At 39.9% G+C, this 21,896-nt stretch overlaps 1 protein-coding gene across 1 annotated transcript; it reads right to left on the bottom strand.

The window, feature by feature from the left end:
- Positions 1–276: 276 nt before the first annotated feature.
- LOC143630697 (uncharacterized) lies at positions 277–4,920 on the bottom strand. The gene is made up of 4 exons (XM_077099632.1): positions 4,288–4,920; positions 3,697–3,927; positions 801–3,054; positions 277–720 (listed from the first exon to the last, which is right to left on the bottom strand). The coding sequence occupies exons 1-4, from the start codon at positions 4,918–4,920 to the stop codon at positions 392–394; spliced, it is 3,447 nt and encodes a 1,148-aa protein (XP_076955747.1). The 3' UTR covers positions 277–391.
- Positions 4,921–21,896: the final 16,976 nt, after the last annotated feature.

Genomic DNA, 21,896 nt, shown 5'->3' with positions numbered 1-21,896 from the left:
TGAGTTATAAATTTGTAACATATTTGTAGTGTTGGTTAATGTATGCATCTTCTGGTCATTTTGACTAAAGAAAGTCAAACTGTGAATTTACTAATGAGTAATGACTAAGGTAGCCTTATGAGGAACCGGTGTGTGAAAACAAGAGTTTTATATATTGTCTGATGAAATGAAACAAATAATTTTAACGAATGCGAATGCGATTCATAGAATAGACTTGGGTTGTAATGATTTTTTTAGAATCAAAGTATTAAAATGGTTTAAGGGCAAAATGGTCAAAGTAAGTACTCCCTATGATATTTTGCTTAAATAGAAGTAATGCTCACGGACAAATATGAAACTGCTACAATCTTGAAGTGAAACTTGTTATTAATCACTCAAATACGAGTTATAACTACACTTTCTTGCTGATCTTTGTGAGCGAAGATAAGACTTCGTTCATGTCTGGTCGATCATCTGGATCCGCTTGAGTGCAAGATAATGCCAACTGAAGAATCTGTTCTATAACACCGTGTTTTGTGGGGAAATCGGAAGCCAGTACAGGATCGACAATTTCAATCAGCTCACTGGTTTCATTTGAAAGTGCTTGTTCTATCAACTGTGGCAAAGTTCCCTCGTCTTCGGTGAGTCCTGTTGGTCTTCTTCCGGTCATAAACTCCAAAATTATCACCCCAAAGCTAAATACATCCACTTTTGTTGTCACTTTTCGCATATATGCAAACTCTGGTGGAGAAAAAAATGAATTAGTGTGACTTTGTAGGTCAAATGCTATCTAAAAAGAGAGTTGGGGATGCATATATTACCTGGCGCCAAGTAACCGATGGTCCCTTGAAATGCGGATGTAGAAGAAACACTCCTTCCATCCGGCTGAATCACTCCTAGAATCCGAGCGGTCCCAAAATCGCTAACATGAGCATCCCAATTTTCATCGAGAAGAATGTTAGAAGGCTTTAAATCACAATGAACTATGGGGAAATCATATCCTGAATGTAAATAAACGAGTCCTCTAGAAACTGAAACCAAAAGACCAACTCTCTCAGAAAGATTCCATCTTGATCGATCAATCCCAGAATCATGTATAACCTTATCCAGATTACCATTTTCCATGTATTCAAGAACCACAGCCTTTAACTTTCTACTCTCCCATGCATAACCAACCACTTTCACTAGATTTCTATGCCTCAATTTTGCTAACGTGCTCATTTCTTTGTAGAAGCTCTTATCGGATTCTGTTGAAAAGTCTCTGAAATTCAGATTTTTTACCGCTATCATCCTTCCATCTGTTAGTCTACCCTTGTACACTGTGCTTAAACTGCTTTTACCAAGAATGTTACTTTCAATGAATCCGTTGGTAGCATCTTCAAGTTCTTGTCTATCGAATCTTTTTAAGGTGAACCCTTGGGTGAATTCTGGCTCTGGATCTTTAGATTTTTTAACACGTCGATAACATACAACCCCCAAAATTAGTACAAGAAGCAAAGCTAGACATCCGAATATTGAAAGAATAATGACTTTTCTGGATATATGATGTGAATGATTTGTTTGGGATGAGAAAACACATGAGTTGGTGTCATTGGTAAAACATAGAGATGGATTTCCAAGTAATCCAACGGCGCTAGAGTTTTTGAAAAGTTCAGTATCAGGAACACGCCCCTTGAGGTGATTAAACGAGAGATTAAGGTGTTTTAATGCCAAATTATATCCAAAATTTTTAGGAATCGTGCCATTGAATTTGTTTTGGGAAAGATCAACTGAAGTAAGAAGTGTCAGATTTGACATGCTTTCTGGAATCTCTCCTTCCAACTGATTTCTTGATAAATTTATGAAGGAAAGAACCTTAAGAGTAGGGAAAATTTCATCAGAGACGGTACCGGAAAGCTGGTTTCCTGACAAATCAAGACTTTGCAAGTTTCTGCAGTTCTGAATTGCTACAGGAATACCTCCTGATAGATTATTGTTTGAGATATCAACGGCTTGCACCATCTCCATCATTCCAAATTCACTTGGGATGTTTCCTGTAAGGAAATTGTTTGAGAAATTTAGATATATCTGTGTATTCTTCATGCTTGCAATCACCAGCCCGGGAATTGATCCAGTGAGAAAGTTGTGTGAGAGGTCTATCCAAATCAGTCGGTTCAATTTTGTCATACTGTCCCCAATTGACCCATTAAACAAGTTTCCACTGAGATCCAGCTTAGAGAGCATCTCAAGCTTTGAAATTGAATTCAAAACTGGACCTTCAAACTTATTGTTCATCAGATAGAGTTGAGTCAACTGTTTAAGCTCGAAGATTTGATCAGGAACCCGGCCTTCTAAATTTGTATAAGCAATATACAGGCTTTGAAGAGAGGAAATTTTTGAGATTTCTACAGGAATGGAGCTTGAAAATTGGTTTTGTCCAAGATATAACGTTATCAAATTAGTCAAGTTTCCAATTTCTCGTGGGATTGGCCCGAAAAAGGAATTATCATTAATTTGCAGCATTTTGAGATTATAAAGTCTTCCAATTCCTGGTTTCAACACCCCAGTAAGATTGTTTAGATATATATACAATTGCTCAAGACTTGAACAATTGAAGAGATCATCAGGGATCTTTCCAGACAATTTGTTGCGGCCAATATTAAGAATTAAAAGATTTGGCAACTTTCCTAAAACATGAGGAATTTCTCCCACAATCCTATTTTTAGCCAACTCTAACATACGGATCTTTGTACAATTTGTGATGCTAATTGGAATAGGCCCCTCGAGAAGATTACCAGAAAGTAACAAATACATTAATTTGTAAAGAGACCCAATGCTTGAAGGAATTGATCCCGTGAGAAAGTTGAAGCTAATTTTCAATCTATTTAAATCGACTAACCTGGTTATTGATAGAGGGATTTCACCGGAGAGTGAATTTTTCAACAAATAAAGAACTTGTAAACTGGACAAATTCCCAATCTCTCTTGGAATCATACCAGAAATTTGGTTTTGACTCAAGTCAAGATCTTGTAGCTCTTTCAATTGACCAATCGAAGTTGGAATTGAACCGTTAATTTTGTTGGAGTTGAGTCTAAGCTGATGCAAAGAAGTGCAGTTGCATAAGCTATCCGGAATGATTCCAGTAATGAAATTGATTCCCAGGTCTAGTGTCTGCAAATTCTGGAGTTTACCCAATTCAGATGGAATCGGGCCAGAGAGTGTGTTTTGCCACAAGTAAAGAGCTTCTAACCTGAACAAATTTCCAATCTCTCTAGGAATGATACCTATAAGTTGGTTTTGGCTGAAGTCAAGATTTTGTAGCTCTTTCAAATGGCCAATCGTAGTTGGAATTGAACCCTCTAAAAGGTTATTAAAAGACCAAAGTACCTTAAGATTGACCAAGTCACCGATTCTGTCTGGAATGGTACCGCTAAGGTTATTGGAAAAAAGTCTAAGTTGCAGTAAAGAAGTGCAGCTGCCTAAGCTATCCGGTATGATTCCAGTAATGAAATTTATTGCCAGGTCTAGTTTCTGCAGATTGTGGAGTTTTCCCAGTTCAGATGGTATCGGGCCAGAGAGTGTGTTTTTCCACATGTGAAGAACTTGTAGCCTGGACAAATTTCCAATCTCCCTAGGAATGATTCCCGAAAGTTGGTTTTGGCTCAAGTCAATATTTTGTACTTCTTTCAAATGACCAATCGAAGTCGGAATTGAACCTTCTAAAAGGTTATTAAAAACCCAGAGAACCTGAAGATTTGCTAAGTCACCAATTCTGTTTGGAACTATACCGTTGAGTTTGTTAGAATTAAGTTTAAGTTGTTTCAAAGAAGTGCAGTTGCACAAGCTATCCGGAATAGTTCCCGTGATGGAGTTTTGCCACAAGTACAAAATTTGCAAACTGGACAAGTTTCCAATCTCTCTTGGAATGATACCAATAAGTTGGTTCTCGCTAAAGTCAAGATTTTGTAGCTCTTTAAAACGGCCAATCGTAGTTGGAATTGAACCCTCTAAAAGGTTATTAAAAGCCCAAAGTACCTGAATATTAACCAAGTCACCGATTTTGTCTGGAATGGTATCGTTAATTAAGTTGGAATTAAGTCTGAGTTGCTGCAAAGAAGTGCAGTTACATAACCCCTCCGGAATGATTCCAGTAATGAAATTGATTCCCAGGTCTAGTTTCTGCAGATTGTGGAGTTTTCCCAGTTCCGATGGAATCGGGCCAGAGAACCTGTTTTGCCACAAGTGAAGGACTTGTAACCTTGACAAATTTCCAATCTCCCTAGGAATGATTCCCGAAAGTTGGTTTTGGCTCAAGCCAATATTTTGTACCTCTTTCAAATGACCAATCGAAGTTGGAATTGAACCTTCTAAAAGGTTATCAAAAGCCCAGAGTACTTGAAGATTTGCCAAGTCACCAATTCTGTCTGGAACGATACCATTGAGATTGTTGGAATCAAGTTTAAGTTGTTGCAAAGAAGTGCAGTTGCACAAGCTATCCGGAATGATTCCAGTGATGGAGGTGTTTCCCACGTCTAGCATCTGCAGCATCCGAAGTCTCCCAAGTTCGGATGGTATCGGGCCAGAGAGGGAATTGGCGTACAGAGCAAGTGAGGTAAGCTGTGTGCAGTATCCCAACTGGAATGGAATGTTGCCAGTGAATGAATTATAAGATAAATCAAGAACACGGAGGCTGGAAAGGTTTCCAAGGAAGGGAGAGATTTGGCCTTTAAGCCGTGCTTGTTGAACGGAAATAGAAACAACACGTTTGGTGATATTATGGCATCGGATTCCCGTCCAGTTGCAATGGTGGGTGAAATCGACATTCCAACTGAGAAGTGCACTTGTCGGGTCGGCCGTGATTGAATTTCTAAATTGTTTCAAAGCATTTGCTTCATCATCTTCCCAGATGGAATGAGCACCAAGCACCAGGAAAGGTAAAAGCATAAAACTTTTGAACGCCATTGACTGATTGAAGTGGTGACCAGCATATATCGAAGCTGGTTTTTTATATTGCAGAATTCAGAAGATAAGATTTTTTTTTCGTTTTATTATGTATTATATGTGTCAAAAATTCAAATCAAAGACTTATCATATCATATTATATACGTAAAAAGTTCATATCAAAGACTTAACATACCATATAATATGTGTCAAAAATTCAAATCAAAGACTCATCATCTCATACGTGGCTTATTTCATGGGGTGAAACAAGTCTTCTTCCAAGTAAATGGCGGTCGTACTCCAACACCCCAATCCTATTCAAAATACAGTAATTAAATTCTATGTTTTACAACTTAATTACATTATATTTAAAAAAAAACACATTCTATGATTTTTGCATACAAGCATGTGTGTGTTTTCAGTATATATATATATATTAGCTACAATTATAGCACATTTTAGTTTTTACAAGAAATATTTTTTACCATAATTTATAAATAACGGTGAACACATGCACATAAGTATATAAATTCACGTACACATGCACAATCACACTTTTTCTCTCATATAAGAGCATTCTCAACCCATTCCCTAAATTTATATGAGGAGAGGTTATATGTAAATTATAGGGTGGGGGTTTTTAGTGGTTGTGAGTGTAAACTATAGGGCGGAGAGAAATTGTAGTACTTTGTCAGTCCCTATTTAATTTATAATATTTGTTGAATTGGTTGTGAGTAGTAGAGAGAGAAAAATTTAATGATAAACATATATAAAATATTATTTAATTGAACATAAAAGAGAAATACGGTGTTTTATAGTGTAATTATAAAGATGAGGATTGAGGACGAGCGGGGAATGCTAAACAAATAGACACATCGTGCGTATGAATATGAATATATATATTTTTTGAATTTTCCTTCCAAGAAATTACAGTAATTTAGTAATAATGCGCATAATTAAATATTATATTTGATCGTCTATTATTAATAATTTATTATCTACTATCTATCTATCTACTTACCTACCTATCATAACATATTAGAGCATTCTCGTCCCATCCCCCATAATTATGTGAGGGGAATTAGTAAATTATAGGATGGAGTTTTGAATGATTGTGAGTGTAAATTATAGAGTGGAGAAAGAAATGTAGTGATTTTTTGTAAATTTGAGGAAACAAAGTTTGTCCCTATTTATTTTTTAATATTTATTGAATTGGTTGTGAGTAGAGGAGAGAGAAAACTGTAATGATAAAAGTATAAAAAAATATTATTTAATTAAACAGGAAAGTGAAATATAGTGTTTTATAGTGTAATTATAGAGATGGGGGTGGGGGATGGGATGTGAATGCTCTTATATAGTAGAAACTCCCAAAATAACCCAAAAGAAGAGAGAGAAAAAAAATAAAGATCCTAAATTTGTTCACATTCCCAAACTAACCAATTAAATATGTACTGAGCCGACGCTTTGGGAAAATAAACGACGAGATTTTTCAACCAATGAAAAGCTGACATGTGGAAAGCATTTGACACACCAGACGAGATTTTTAAACTTCTCGTGGCTTCCGACCTTATTTTTAACTTAAATCACTTTTTATAAAACAATCTATCAAGACGGTTTTTTTATGTTTCTTGTCTGGTCAGTTCATATTATATTTTTCTTGAGAGTTGAGCTTTTTTAATTTTGTCTTTCAAGACGCATTTTGATTGAATTTGTTCCAAGGAGTTCATATTCTCAAGTTTCTTCTTATAAGTTTTAAAAGTTTAAATATCGTCTCGACCGATAGGATTTTTGGTATTCCGTCTTGACCGACAAAGTCTTTTAACCAACTATCTACTCCGATTATATTTGTAATTAGGTTTTAGGTGGACCCACTTTTCAAATTAAACTATCAATTAAGGATGATATTCACCACGTGAATATTGGCTTTTGGCCACACACATGCTTTGGGCGTTTGCCACACCTCGGTCTAAATGTGTGGCTAAAGGTCGCTTTCGTCAAACATTTGTTATTCGTGTGACTAAAAACGCACCTGTTAGAACTAAAAACACACATGTTAGAACCTTTAGCCACATATATTAGATTCGTGTGACAAAAAACACACATGCTGGAATCTTTAGCCACTCTTATTCAAATTGTGTGACAAAAAACGCAGCGTTAGCCATATTTTCACAAAAAATATGATATTTATTAGCCACATTTAATAAACTGTGGCCAAATATTATCTATGTTTACAGTAATTTGTTAATATGTGGCTAAAGCTAATATATATGGCCACACTTACGGGTATATGTTATCATAGAGTATTGTTTGTTAGCCACTTATAAGTTTTATGTGTAGCTAAAAGTTAAGACAAAGCGTTTGATTATTAGTAATTAATGGTCACACTTTAATTGTTTCATATGTGGCTAAAAATTAATAAATTTGGTCACACTTAAAGGTTTATGTGACCATATAACATTGTTTGTTAGCCACTTATAATATTTGATGTGTGGCTAAAAGCTAATAGTGACAGCAAAACAACAAATGTGACTATTGTTAGTTAATGACCACACTTTATGCTTCATGTGGCCATCATCTTCTTATTCTGAGACAAATATAGGAAGTGGAATAGGGTAAAAACAAAGAGTTAAATTCATAAATTGGTTTAAGGGCAAAATGGTAAAAGTAAATACTCTCTGTGCCATTTTGCTTAAACAGAGTAATGCTCACAGACAAATATGAAACTGCTACAATCTTGAAATGAAACTTGCAATTAATAACTCATATATGAGTTATAACTGAAGTTTGTCTTACGTTAATGTAAAAAGTAAAGTACATTAGTGTGTGTAAAGAACCGAGATAGTACTGGTAAGCTTCTCTTCTGATGACGGTGCAAACGTGAAAAAGCCGACATGTAAAGCCGATAATGCATAAAGATGATAAGGAAATCTTTGTATGTCTTCAAGTGGGGCCCACTTGCATCGGAAAGAAATTGACAAATATTATTTTACACGTGATCATTTATATAATACTATAAAATTCTTCTCTTTTTTGCATTCAACGGAAGAGACAAATTATAAATTATAATATTATCATAAATAATAATAAAATAATCAAAACACAACCAACAAAATAGCCTTGGCTTTTCCTATTTTCTAATCTTTTTACAATATTTGTTTAATAGCACACATAACCAAATGGTAAACGTAAGTGCAATGCAATTTTGGTTGATAAGGAGTGGATGTGGTGGTTTTATTAGAGAGGACAAATTCACAATGACATGCGTTGGTGATACGTATCGATAATTTTATTCTCATTCTTAATCTTAGTGTGGAAAGTTGTGCGCAGTATCCCAGCTGGAGTGGAATGTTGCCAGTGAATGAATTAAAAGATAAATTTAGAAACCGAAGACCGGAAAGGTTACCAAGAAAGTGGGAGATTTGGCCTTTGAGGCGTGCTTGTGGAATTGAAATAGAAATGAAGACACGTTTGGTGATATTATTGCATTGGATTCCAGTCCAGTCGTAGTGCTGGGTGGATTCAGCATCCCAGTTCAGGAGTGCACTAGTCAGGTCATCTGTGATTGAATTCTTGAAATGTTTCAAATCATTTACTTCATCATCTTCCAAGATGCAATGACCACAAAGTACCAGGAAAAGGAAAGCTGAAAGGACAAATATTTTGAATGCATTGAAGTGCTGATGAGCAGCATCGAAGCTGATTATTTATATTGCAGAACTAGGAGGAAATATTATTTCTTAATGTGTTTAATCAAAGACTTATCATATTAATGAAAGTCTCTCCATGTAAAGGGTGGTTACACTCCACCTCACACGGCATCCCAAAGTTTGAGTTCCCATTTAAATTAAATACAATAAGATCTAGTATTTTACAGCTTAATTAAATTATACTTAAAATAATAATTATTATGTGCATATATACATGCATGTTTGTTTTTAGTATATATGTTAGCTACAGTACTTATAACATATAAATATTTTTGAAAATAAAAATAAATTATTAATAATAATTTATTTTTTATTTTTCAAGCTCATGATCAACTATAAAAGGAATCGATTACGATAGAGAGGCAGGTAAGCGAGCAACAAGCTGCGCCACCACCCTTTTTTGAATGACAAAACCGATCCTACTGAAAACAAAGTTATCGGTCTTCGGCGTTGTACGTTGAGTTACTGTGCATGATCCGCTAAACTCATTTTACAAACATTGCAACACCATGGGCAAGGGACTCAAATGTATCGAAAGCAAAAGGAATGAAAGCGTGTTGATTCTCAACACACGCCTTCTCATGCTTAGCAATTTTTCCTGCTACTGCCTTTAGCATGGTCTATCTAGCAACAAACCCGGTGTCCCTGACATAGTCACATAGATCGTGGGCTCGTGTACGGAAACGAGGAACGGGAACACAATTCGCTAGTGAGGGCGTATTAGGTACATAGGGGGGAGGTTCATTTCGGTACGAACCAGTACGTTGTACCATAGAGTCTAGTTCAATGTTCCCAAATCAAAACATAATTTACCAAATTCCAAAATTCAAATTACCATAACAAAAAATAAATCTCTCTAAACTCTAAACTGATATTATAATATAAAGTTGGGTTCAAATAAGAAGTTTAATATTTCTAAGAAGGCTTGGAACAAGGGTATTTTAGTCTACTACCTTAATTGAAAACCCACTTAATTTAGTTAAAAATCCACTTAATTAATCTTAAAAACCCACTTAAATTTCACTCATCTCCTACAACCACCACCGCCCACCGCCACCACCTTGCCGGAAAGTCTTCGGAAAAATTTCGCCGGAAATTCGTCGGAAATTCACCGGTAAACAATCCCCGGAAAATTTCACCGGAAAATTCGTCGAAATGTTTACCGAAAAACAATTACCAGAAATGATCAACCGAAAATGGCTGCGGGAAAAAACACAATGGAAAACACTATGAAAAAATACAATGAAAAAAACACAATTAAATAACACAATGTAAAAAACATAATGTAAAAAATACTATGAAAAAATAAAAAACAATTGTATAACACAATTTTGTAAAACACAATTTTGATAAAACATAATTTGTAAAAAAACCCACAAATTTTTTTATTTTTATATAGCAATATGGTACTCATATAAAAGATAAAAAACACTCGTTATTAAGGTGAAGTTGTTTTTAAAAAAATGTCGTATAAAAAAGTTATGAACGTTTTAAAACGATTGGGGAATTTGACATGTGTTTTGCATGTGGAGAGAGAAAGTAAACAAATATGTTATCCTATTATGGTCTTACCCTTGTTTTACACTTGATTTTCTCTCTAATATAATCTCAACCATTTAAGTAAAATGAATGGAAAAGATTATTTCCTATCATTCTTAAAAAAATAATCTCCTTATTATAACTCAACCCTTGTAATATATAACGCTCAAAGTTTAAATTAACTTTTATTGTTGTAAATAGACTGGACTGTCTTTGGAAACAAGAAGGCTAATTGATAGTCTAGCAGTAAATTGATTCCGGTAATGAATACCTAAAAATCGTTTAGGAATAATTAGGATTGGAAACGCGGAGTTGCCTTATTTACCGCCCAAATTAATTGGATCTGCTTATAAGAAAGCATACGTTAACAAAAATACGATCCAATTACGTACGCCATATCGGCTGGATAGAATTCAATTTCAATTAGAATCGACGAACCAGTTAAATTGGATTCGTATTCACTAACGATTAGGATCGCCGCACCCGTCAATTGAATTAACGATTTCATGGCGATTAGGAACGTATGCGATTTCGTTTGGGAACAAAACTATCCAATACGTAATACGCGGCCTTCCTTGTGATTTATGTGACTATGGTCCCTAAGCCCGAAACCCAAGAGTTCTTTGCAATGAACTGCGTGTTCACCAAAATTATCTAAATAAATATATAAAGCGTTAACAAATTATTATGACATAGACAAGTGTATATATATTAATGCAAGCACAATCACTTTTGTTTTATATAAACTAGTAGATGCCCCGGTGCGTTGCGTCGAGGTTGTTCAGACACGTAGTGTAAGGTTCTTCTAATGCATGTATAGATTACAAATGTACGCAACGTAAACAAATCTCAAATTCAGGTATATAGGTTGAACTTGGTCATCTTGTTATAGAGCCCTTTTGTAGCTTGCCATTTGAATCACTCCATTCCATAAAATCAGTAGGCACCAATGGTTCCTGCAAACCCCTAAATAAAAGTACATACTTAATAATCGAACCGTTGAGAACATTAGTTAAACCTGCTAGAAAACATCAAAAATATTTGGCAATAAGTCAAAGTTGCATAAAAATAATAAAAACATGTTAGCTACATAAACAGAAACCAGACACACACATATAATTTTAAGGTATGTGGAATATTCCTCTTTTCTAATTAAAAACTTTTGGTCTTAAAAAAAGATCCTAAATCTGGCTCGTTTATCTCTAATATTTACTGTAGCTGCTACAGTTACTGTAGCTGCTACAGTAAATATAAGGTTTCCTTTAATATGTATATAAATAGTGTACAAAAGTTTGGGTTCAAAGATGCTGGCTGGGCGTCTTAAGTCTAAAATGATATGGTACTGTACTGTAAGAGTGTAGAACGGTGTGCCAAATAAAGTCATTGTAAAGCTGAAACAACTAGACCCAACGTGCACGTGATATCAATATATTTTTCTTTGGGTCTCTCTTTCAAGGATATGATGACATAACAATGATTTAATTAAAAGTTACTTTAGTCATTCATACATGCTTAAGGGAAAAACTTAAAAGGCCCACCTAACACTATTGACGTTACGTTCGTACAAACTATTGATTAAAAGATGTAATTTAGGGCTAATATTCTAGTATATCTTTTTATATAATACAAACCGAGCTATATCTGGATAATGGGTAAGTGAGCAACAAGCTGCGCCGCTATCCCCTTTTGAATCGCAAAGCCTATTCTATATTAGTATTAGAATTGTGTATGTCTTTCTATTTGCTATTAATCGGTGTATTACGTACCTCAGTACGTTTATTTTGTATCCACGTTATGTAAACTTGGTGAAATGAGGACCATATAAAAGGTCACTTGACCCGAAACTTGAAAATAAACGCACTTGGAAATAAGGAGAAACCAATGTTTTGAAACCCACTACAAATCCTTCTCATCATTCTCATTTTTGTTCCACTTTGTAAATAACTTGACCTATACTTTGAAATTAAAATCAAATTTGTAAGACTCAAATAAGTAGTCTTTATAACTTTTACGACTAATAAAATATTCAATTTTAATATAACTATTATATTACGTACTTACGGTTATGTAGATATAAAGTTTGGCCATAAGCTCAGCTGTCTAGAGATCCAACGGCGTAGATCCCGCCGTCTCTCCCACGTATTTCATCACTGGCGACAATCTAATGATTCATCAGTTGAATCTTTCAGATTCAGATTAAAAAAAACACACACACACACAACTAAAGAATGTTTAACTCATGTGGCTGATGAAAAATGTTTTAAGTGTAGCTACCGGTTTGATAGGGATCTGTCCGGGTTGAATCTTTAAAGAAACGTGACTCATAGAATAGACTCGGGTTGAAATGATTCCTTTTAGAATCAAAGTATTAAAATGGGGTTGGCCGGTTTTGATTAGAGTTAAAGCCAGAAGTCATATACACGGTTTCAAAAAACAACAAACCAAACCGGATGGGTTGGTTAGACAATTTAAATCTCTTTTTCTGGTAATACAAGTCTTTTGAAATGGAAAAGATATTTAAGGGTAAAATGATTAAATGATAAAAGATTTTTCATGAATACTATACATACACATAACTGCATGTGATATGCATATTCAAGAAACATTGTAAAGGTAAATGACATGCTGACTTAATTCATGTATAGAACTCGGTTTTTCGAACCGTAAATCATGTATAGAACTGTATAAATATCAGGCTGACTTAATTCACAATTTAGTTCACTTAAATGGTTCCATCTAATTGAATTGTTTATTGCTACACGAATAACCAATAAGTTTTCTCAGTTGTCCTAGCTTGCCCGAGTTAACCTTCCTATGTATACATAAATGAGAAATCATTAACGACCAAATGGATAATTAGTAAGCACTGTTTGTTATTTTAAAAATTCAAGTGGTAAATTATATGCAAGATTTTATCTAGTTGTCCGAGCTTGCTCAATTTGATACATGTGCAGATTTTTTTACTATAAAATTCGGGTGCAATTTGAGTAGGAACAACATGCATTCTTCTTATTGGAAGACAAATATAGGAAGTAAAAGAGCTAGAGGCGAAAAATAAAGACTTAAAATGGTTTAAGGGCAAAATGATCAAAGCAAATAGTCTCTATTTATGTGCCATATTGTTTAAATAGAAGTAATGTTCTCAAACAAATAGGAAACTGCTGCAATCTTGAAATGAAACTTGCTGAAGAGGTATGTACCCGCCTCAACACCGAGCGAGGCGGGTCAACCCACAAGATATAGACAAGAGGCTTGAAATCAAGAAGGCACAAAGCCAAAACCTATGCGCATGGCGCATATCACATATGCTCACGCATATCACATATGCTCATGCATCACATGCTCAGGCATCACATATGCTCACGCATCACATATGCTCACGCATATCACATCTGCGCGTGGCGCATCCGCGCGTGGCGCATATCACATGCTTGTGCATATCACATCTGCGCATGAAACATCTGCGCGTGAGAATAAAGAGAAGAACTCGCGCATCCTCAGGATAGGCGCGTATCACACATGCACATAATCAACCTCGTCCTTATCCAAATCAGGATTAGGGCAACCTTGATGGTGCACGTCAGACAACCTTCCAGAAGGTATCTTTTTAAGGAATAAGAATATGCTGATGTTGGCAGCTGCCAATGAAAGGTGGACAACTCAGCAAAACCCATGTGCTACCACGTGATTATAACCAATGAAAAAGCACCAGGTGTCCCAGAGGACACGTGGCGCAAAACAATTGGAGGAGGCCAGCAAGGCCCTAATTGGGTCTGAGCCCAATCAGTGGAAACCCTAGCACTATAAATATCACATCAACTCCACAAGGAAGAGGACACAATCACATCCAACTACACATTATTCAGCTATATCAAGCAATACTCTCCAAATTTCCTTACTCTCATATTATTATCTTCTCCTACAAACACTTATTCTCACACCGGAGGGTTACCCCAAAGAGGACCCTTCTGTCCCTTTCTGAGGGGTAAGTTTACGGTGCTGTTCATTTTGTAGGTGGAAGAACCCAGATCCCAGGAATCCATCGATGGAAGAGCATAATCACACCCGAGGAAAGTAGATCGTCTACCAGTGAGTTGATCCACGTTTCTTCATTGGCGCCATCCACGGTTACAACGGCAACAAGATCTCATCAGATCTCTAAAAAAACAAATTTTCACCATGGTTTCTGGTGCTCGTAACGTCGATCAAGTTCTGGAGGATATTGAACGTGAGGATGTTAATGAGGGACAACAGTTTCTGAGGGGGCCGCGTGATTCTACGCGCACCACCAGTAACCGTCCCTTCATCACAACTCCTCACGGCCAGACTGAAACTCCTCCAGACGATCTCACGTTACAAAATCTTGCCGGCGCGAAACAAAAAGGACCAATGGGTCCAGAAGATGAAACCAATGACCCTAAAGAATGGCTCATAAACGAGCAACGACGTCTAATGGACAAGTACAATGAAATGGTCAAACAGAAAAAGTTAGCCGACTTAACACAAAGGCTAGCGTTTGACAAGCAAGCCATTCAAGGAACAAAAAGGGCGCGCGCGCCGGAAGAGGGTCACTCTGTTCACACTGAACACGCTGAGTTTAGTGATGAAGAAGTGCACAGCGTCAGGAAGACGCGAGATACTCATGCAGGAGGCTCACAGCTCCGCGCGCAAATGAACATGGCGCCTGGAGCCAGGGCCGATCTGGATCTGCACACACCATATAGCCCACCAGTGAGAGGGCAAGTGGATGTAACCACACCGTACAGACCAGCCATCTTGGTGAAACATTCAAAATTCACTGAGCGCATCGCGAAGGCCCCCATCCAGCACAAGACCAAGATGCCAAGTGGTTTGGGCAAATATGACGGCACAACAGATCCAGACGATTTCTTACAAGGTTTTTACAACACTGGAAACCTAGAAAGCTGGACGATGCCAACATGGTGTCACATGTTTGCTCGCTGCCTCACGGGCGCGGCGCGTGTTTGGTTCGAAAGCTTGCCTACTGGGCAAATCGATGGGTTCGAGGAACTATTGGAAAAGTTCCAAGCTCACTTCGTACAACAGCGCAGACACACGCGCGACCCTGATGACATCATGCACTGCGTGCGCAGGAATGATGAAACGATTGAAGACTACATCACTCGTTTCAATCAGGAGTCTCTGGCAATCGGAGGTATCACCGAGCAACTATTACGCGTGGCCTTTATACAAGGCGCGCGCAGTGATCAACTCCGCCGAGCTCTCGTAAGCAGAGATGGCATGCCAACCACTTGGGCCAAGCTAATGGAAGCATCGCGAGTCTTCGCGAGAAATGAAAAACAAATTGCCCAAGATAGAGCGAGAGAAAGAGGGCATCAAGCAGAGGCACCGCGCAGCAGCGAAAGAAGGGGCAAACAGAGCACTGTATGGTCCAGGTTGCAATCAACCAGTTTTTCTTCCGCAGAAAAGCAGGCGCAACCAAGCTCACCCCAGCCCCAAAAAGACGTTCGTAATCGCGGGGAGGGTGACAAGAGGGAAGGCGGCAGAGATCCTAGCAGACCTCTGCCAAGAATCTGGACTCCCCTCACTAAAACACCTTCACAAGTGTTAAGCACTGAGAATGTCCAGTTCAAAAGCCCCAAGCCACTACACTACAAGGGACCATCAAACAGTGGCAAGTACTGCGAGTTTCACAAATCCACGGGACACAACACTGATGCATGCCATCACTTGAAGGATGCAATTGAAAAAGATGTGAAATCAGGCAAGCTGGCTCACCTGGTGAAAAACCCAAGACCAGAAAGTGAACAACCAGAAGGAGCCTCTGCCAGCAAAAAGTACAAAAGAATCTGTGTAGCCGAGGGAGGAAGGCAAGGGCAAACATCAAGAAAGAGAAGCGCGCAAATCCAAGGAGATTGGCGCGAGCAACAAGTAATCTTCCCAAGAATCAGGGGAGGCCCTTCTATCAGCAGTCCTCTTGTCATCACTACACACATTGCTCATTACGAAGTGTCAAAAGTCCTGGTGGACACTGGCAGCGAATCAGACATCATGTATGAGCAATGTTTCAGAAAACTGGATCCGGCAGACCAAGCAAGGCTTGAAATTGTGAATGCACCAATCTCTGGTGTTTCAAATGAAATCATTCATCCCCTAGGTCAAATACAATTTGAGCTAACTATGGGGGATGCGAAACACAAGCGAGCCGAAGTTGTCAACTTCTTGGTCTTGCCCACCACTTCTTGCCACAATATGATCTTGGGTAGAGGAACGATTGCCCAATTTAACGCCATACCGTCGCCAGCGCACGGCGCGTTGGGGTTCCCAACACCAACAGGTGTAACTTTTGTATACCGAGATCATTTGTGTGCAGTGACAAATACTCCGCGGGAAGGGAGAATGAAACTTCCAATGGCAGACAACGCGCCAGAGGAATGGATTCTCAACCCAAAATTCCCGGAGTAGAAGATCACAATTGGCGCAACGATATCAGACGACACGAGGTTGAGAATGAAAAGATTGCTCACGGCATATATGTCGGTCTTCGCGTCGCAACACTCTGATATGACTGGGGTTCCGCGAGACCTGGCACAACATTCTCTCAACACGTTCAAGTCTGTAGAGCCAATTGCTCAAAAGAAGAGAGTCATGGGGGATGAGAAAGGGAGGGCCATGATTGAGCAGGTTGAGGATCTACTGCGAGCAAACATCATCCGCCCGATACGATACCAGACATGGGTAGCCAATCCTGTGATGGTAAAGAAAAGTAACGGGTCATGGAGGATGTGCATTGACTTCAAGGACCTCAACAAAGCATGCCCAAAGGATTGTTACCCCATCCCAAACATCGACGCAAAGGTGGACTCCGTGGCGCCATTCAAGCTCAAATGTTTCTTGGATGCCTACAAGGGCTATCACCAGATTCAAATGGCACCACAAGACGAGGACAAGACCGCATTCAGAACCGACAAGGGTGTTTTCTGTTACACAAAGATGCCCTTTGGTTTGAAGAATGCGGGAGCCACCTACCAAAGACTTATGGATGCCGTTTTCAGCGAGCAAATTGGAAGAAACCTAGAAGTCTATGTGGATGATTTGGTGATCAAAAGTAGGGAGGAAAAACAAATGCTCAAAGACATCGAAGAAACCCTTGGGCGCCTAACGGAAGTTAACATGAAGCTCAATCCGAGCAAATGCACTTTCGGCGTGCAAGAGGGAAAATTTCTAGGTGTAATGGTCACCAAGGATGGTTTTAAGGTGAACCCTGAGAAGGTGGAGGCCATCCTTGACATGCCCTCGCCATCCACCATGAAAGAAGTTCAGAAGCTGAATGGTAGATTGGTATCAATCAACAGGTTCCTAGCGAACCATGCAAGCAAATCTACCCCATTTGTCAATACATTGAGAAACTGCTTAAAGAAAAGCCAATTCAAATGGACTCCTGAGGCCGAGCAAGCTTTCAGTGAGATTAAAGAATGTTTGATAAATCTGCCCGCGCTCACAGCTCCACTTCCTGGTGAAACTTTGACATTGTACCTATCAGCTGGAGAGCGCGCCATCGGCGCAGTATTGTTGGTGGATCGCAAGGGAATCCAAACGCCAATATACTATGTGAGTCGGGTGCTGACAGATCCTGAGACGCGCTACTCTATCATGGAAAAGTTAGTTTTATCACTAACACACGCGTCGCGCAAGCTTCATAGATATTTCAATGGTCATCCTATTGAAGTTCTAACTGGTTACAACATCCAGCAAGTCTTGCGGCGCCCCGCGCTCTCGGGAAGGCTGACAAAATGGGCCCTGGAGTTAGGTGAACACACGATCGCCTATAAGCCCCGTCCAGCAATAAAAGGGCAAGTTTTAGCTGATTTCATCGCAGAAATCCCCGAAGGAAGAGTTGAAGAGGCTCAGCGCGAGGTAGACCCTCCGCGAGCCAATGATGAAGAAAATGTTTGGAGATTGTTCACTGACGGAGCTTCAAACAACGAAGGGTCCGGCGCAGGTCTCAAACTGGTGGATCCAGAGAATCATGAATATACTTATGCCATCAGGTTGGACTTCAAGAGCACCAACAATGAGGCTGAGTATGAAGCCCTGCTGGCTGGCCTGCGCATCGCGCAAAAATTCGGAGTTAAAAAGCTAGAGGCCCATGTTGATTCATACTTGGTAGCAGCACAGGTCAATGGCCTTTATGATGCCAAGGAGAACACCATGCCTCTATATCTAGAGCAGGCGAAAAAGCTCATCGAGCAATTTGACTGCTTCAGAATCATTCATATTCCGCGCAGTGAAAACAAATCTGCTGACGCGCTGAGCAAGATGGCATCAACCAGTTTCGATCACTTTGGCAAAGATGTCAGGGTAGAGGTAATGAGCAACCCGTCGGTGGTAGCGAAGTCTGTCCTTGTAACTCATACAACCCCTTCATCATGGATAACTCCAATAATGGAATTCTTGAAGGAGGGAAAGGTACCGGACGATCGCGCACAGGCGAGGAAGATAAGACACAAGTCGCAGAACTATGAACTCCTTGATGGCACATTATATCGACGCTCTTATCTTGGGCCGCTCATGAAATGCCTAGATGCTGAGGAAGCAAGCTATGTGATCAGAGAGATACACGAAGGAATCTGTGGAATACACGCTGGCCCGCGCATGGTGGTTGCCAAGGCAATGAGCGCAGGTTACTATTGGCCAGGCATGTACTTGGACGCTCTGAAAGAGATCCAAAAATGCAAAGCATGTCAGAGCTATGCGCCAAACACCATGCGGCCAAAGAACAACTTGATTCCAGTGACCTACGCATGGTCTTTCCACAAATGGGCAATCGACATTGTGGGTCCCCTTCCGCAAGCGCAAGGGCGAGTCAAATTTTTGGTAGTGGCAGTAGACTATTTCACAAAATGGGTTGAAGCCAAGCCACTAGCAAAAATCACAGCCGAAGCGATGAAGCAGTTTATATGGAGCCACATCATATGCCGTTTTGGCTTGCCCATGGAAATTGTGAGCGATAATGGCAAGCAATTCACTGACAAGAAGATATCCAGCTGGCTCAAGGAATTGCGCATCAACCAAATTTTCACTTCAGTTTATCACCCTCAGGGGAATGGCCAAGTGGAACGCGCTAACCAAAGCTTGCTGAATGGGCTGAAGAAAAGGTTAGAGGGAGAATCCCATTCTTGGGTCGAAGAACTACCTAATGTCCTGTGGGCACACAGGACATTAAGCAAAACCAGCAATGGCGAATCCCCGTTCAGCCTAACCTATGGAACAGAGGCAATGATTCCAGCAGAAATTGGATGCCCATCCCATAGAGTGCTCATGATGAGCAAGATTGATAACGAGCGCGAAAGAAGGTTGGATCTCAACTTACTTGAAGGGCGCAGAGAGGCGGCTATCATCAGTGAAGCCAAATACAAGAAAAAACTAGAAAAATATTACAACCAGCGCGTGAAAGAATGCCACTTCAAGAAAAATGATTTTGTCTTTCGAAACAATGAAGCTAGCCGCGCGATACCCCGGGGAAAAATGTCCCCCAATTGGGAGGGACCTTATCAAGTCTTGGAAGAATTGGGAAAAGGCGCATACGCCTTAAAAGATTTGAATGGAAAGAAGATCCCGCGCGCATGGAACGCGGCACAGCTTAGAAAATGTTTCATGTAAAAATTGTCAAGTTTGTAATCAAGGCTTTCTAAGCCATTATGAATAATGATACGCGCTATCTTCTCTTAATGTGGATTCTATTACCTTTTGCATACATGTTTCACACTTCCTTTTATTAATTTTGAGCAATATGACAACATTGTATTGACATCAAAACGAAATAAAACGAAGTAAAACATACATGCGCGAGCTTCAAGCTCAAACGCGTTAACGAGTCTTAACTCTAAAACGTCAGGGCCTTAGCCCAAAATTATGAGCCTTAGCTCAGGGCCTTAGCCCAATAATGTGAGCCTTAGCTCAAATCACTCACAACATCCATCCTACATGCTGCGCAGCCTGATCATAAAAATACCTAAGCACAACTAAGGCAAAGCAAATGCCAAAACATAGTTGTTAAGGTCTCAGGTCGAGATCGCGCAGGAAATTGTAATGGATATCTGAGTAACACATATTGACACGTAAAGGCTAAAAAACTCATAATTCCATATAATAAATGCGCGATAACGTCGCGCAAAAGAGGAATAATGAAAACGCCAAGGCACGTGTCAACATAATCAAGATATGGCAAAATCACTTACAATATGACAAGGATTAAGTATAATAATTTCCTTTCAACCTTGTTATTATTTCAACGTGCAAGCATATCTTATATTCAACAAGCAAACATGCAATATAAAGAGATGAATGGGGAATGCGCAAGATGCGAAGAAGGGAAAAACAAAATTTCATTCAAAAGCATTTAAATTTACAAGTTTACAAGATGATGAGATACAAACTACAAATAAAAATAAAAAAACATGAAGGGCTTCTCAAGTCTCCACGTCGACGTCAGCCTCTTCATAGTCCTCATCACCGCCCTCAGCATCTGGCGCAGCCCGCTCCTCGTCATCTCCAAACTGACCATAGTCAAGTTGTTCATCCTGAATGGAGTCTTCTATCACAACAGTGTCAGGAGCGGATCCTTTGGCCACGCCAGAGCCGCTTGCAGGAGCAGCATTCCCCGCGCCATCATCGCCGCCACCAGCCCCTTCGCACTCGTCAAGTAATTTCTTTAGCGCGCCGAGGTCGGGCTGGTCAGCAAGCGCGGATATCTGCAAATCATAAGGAAAAATATAAGTACAAAAAAGACTTGGAAAATAAGTCAAGGCAATATCATTAAGGTTAAAATACCTGCCCAAGGATGAGAATGGGAGTATTCAAATACTTCTCCCCCATCGCGGCCATGTCCGCGCAGGCAACGTCGCTCTGATAAGGGTAGTCGGATGGGTTCTTCTTCAGCATCCCATATTCATAGCCATCCTTAAACCCTTCAGCTCGATCCCCAAGCGCGCGGCAGCGTTGCAATCCATCACAAGGACCTGAAACTCGTCTGAATATTTCATCGCGTAAGCGCAACGAGTCACACCCTGTGAGATTAGCCATTGGCGATCCTGCGCGAGGGAAGCAACAGACGTCTCGAGGGAAGGAATCTGAGAGTTTAACAACTCAACAGTTTCCTTAGTCTGTTTCAGCTCCTCTTTGTCGGACGCTGCTGCCGCCAGGACTTCTTCCTTTTCCGCTCGCGCAAGCTCGAGCGCTTCCTGGCTAGACGCTGCCGTCGCCAAGGCTTCATCCTTCTCGGCCTGCGCGGCCGCCAGCTCCTTCTTCAGGCGCGCAACCTCACTCTCCAGTGATGATTTTTCAGTTATAGACTGGGCAAGAGCTTGGTCACGCGCCTCCGCGTCCAACTCCAAGTCGCGCGCTCTACGCGCGTACTTGGCCGCGTCCGCCTCCGCCGCCTGTAGCTTCTCCCGCGCAGCCTGAAGCTCATGCCCGCGCTTCACGAAGGCGCTGTTGGCACTTGCTCTGTTCTCACTGAGCTCTGCTTGGAGCTTCTCAGCTCTCTCTCGAGCATCAGAAAGATGCCAAGCAGACACTTTAGCCTCTTGCTTGGCTTCCGCAAGAGCATCACGTACCTTTACGTAATCATAGCGAAGCTCTTGGGAGGCAGCAAAGAAGGCCGACCCAGCAAACAGATGATCGTTGAGCAAGTCATCGCGAGCGCGGTCCTCCTGGAACCTCCTTTCAGCTGGAGCCACAGAATGAGCCCAGAATTCCGCACACACA

The sequence above is a fragment of the Bidens hawaiensis genome, unplaced genomic scaffold (genome assembly GCF_021521415.1).
Source record: "Bidens hawaiensis isolate Kalapana, Puna unplaced genomic scaffold, B.hawaiensis_p1.1 tig00005780_1, whole genome shotgun sequence".
NCBI classification, from domain to species: domain Eukaryota; kingdom Viridiplantae; phylum Streptophyta; class Magnoliopsida; order Asterales; family Asteraceae; genus Bidens; species Bidens hawaiensis.
This window is presented reverse-complemented; position numbering and strand designations above follow the sequence as displayed.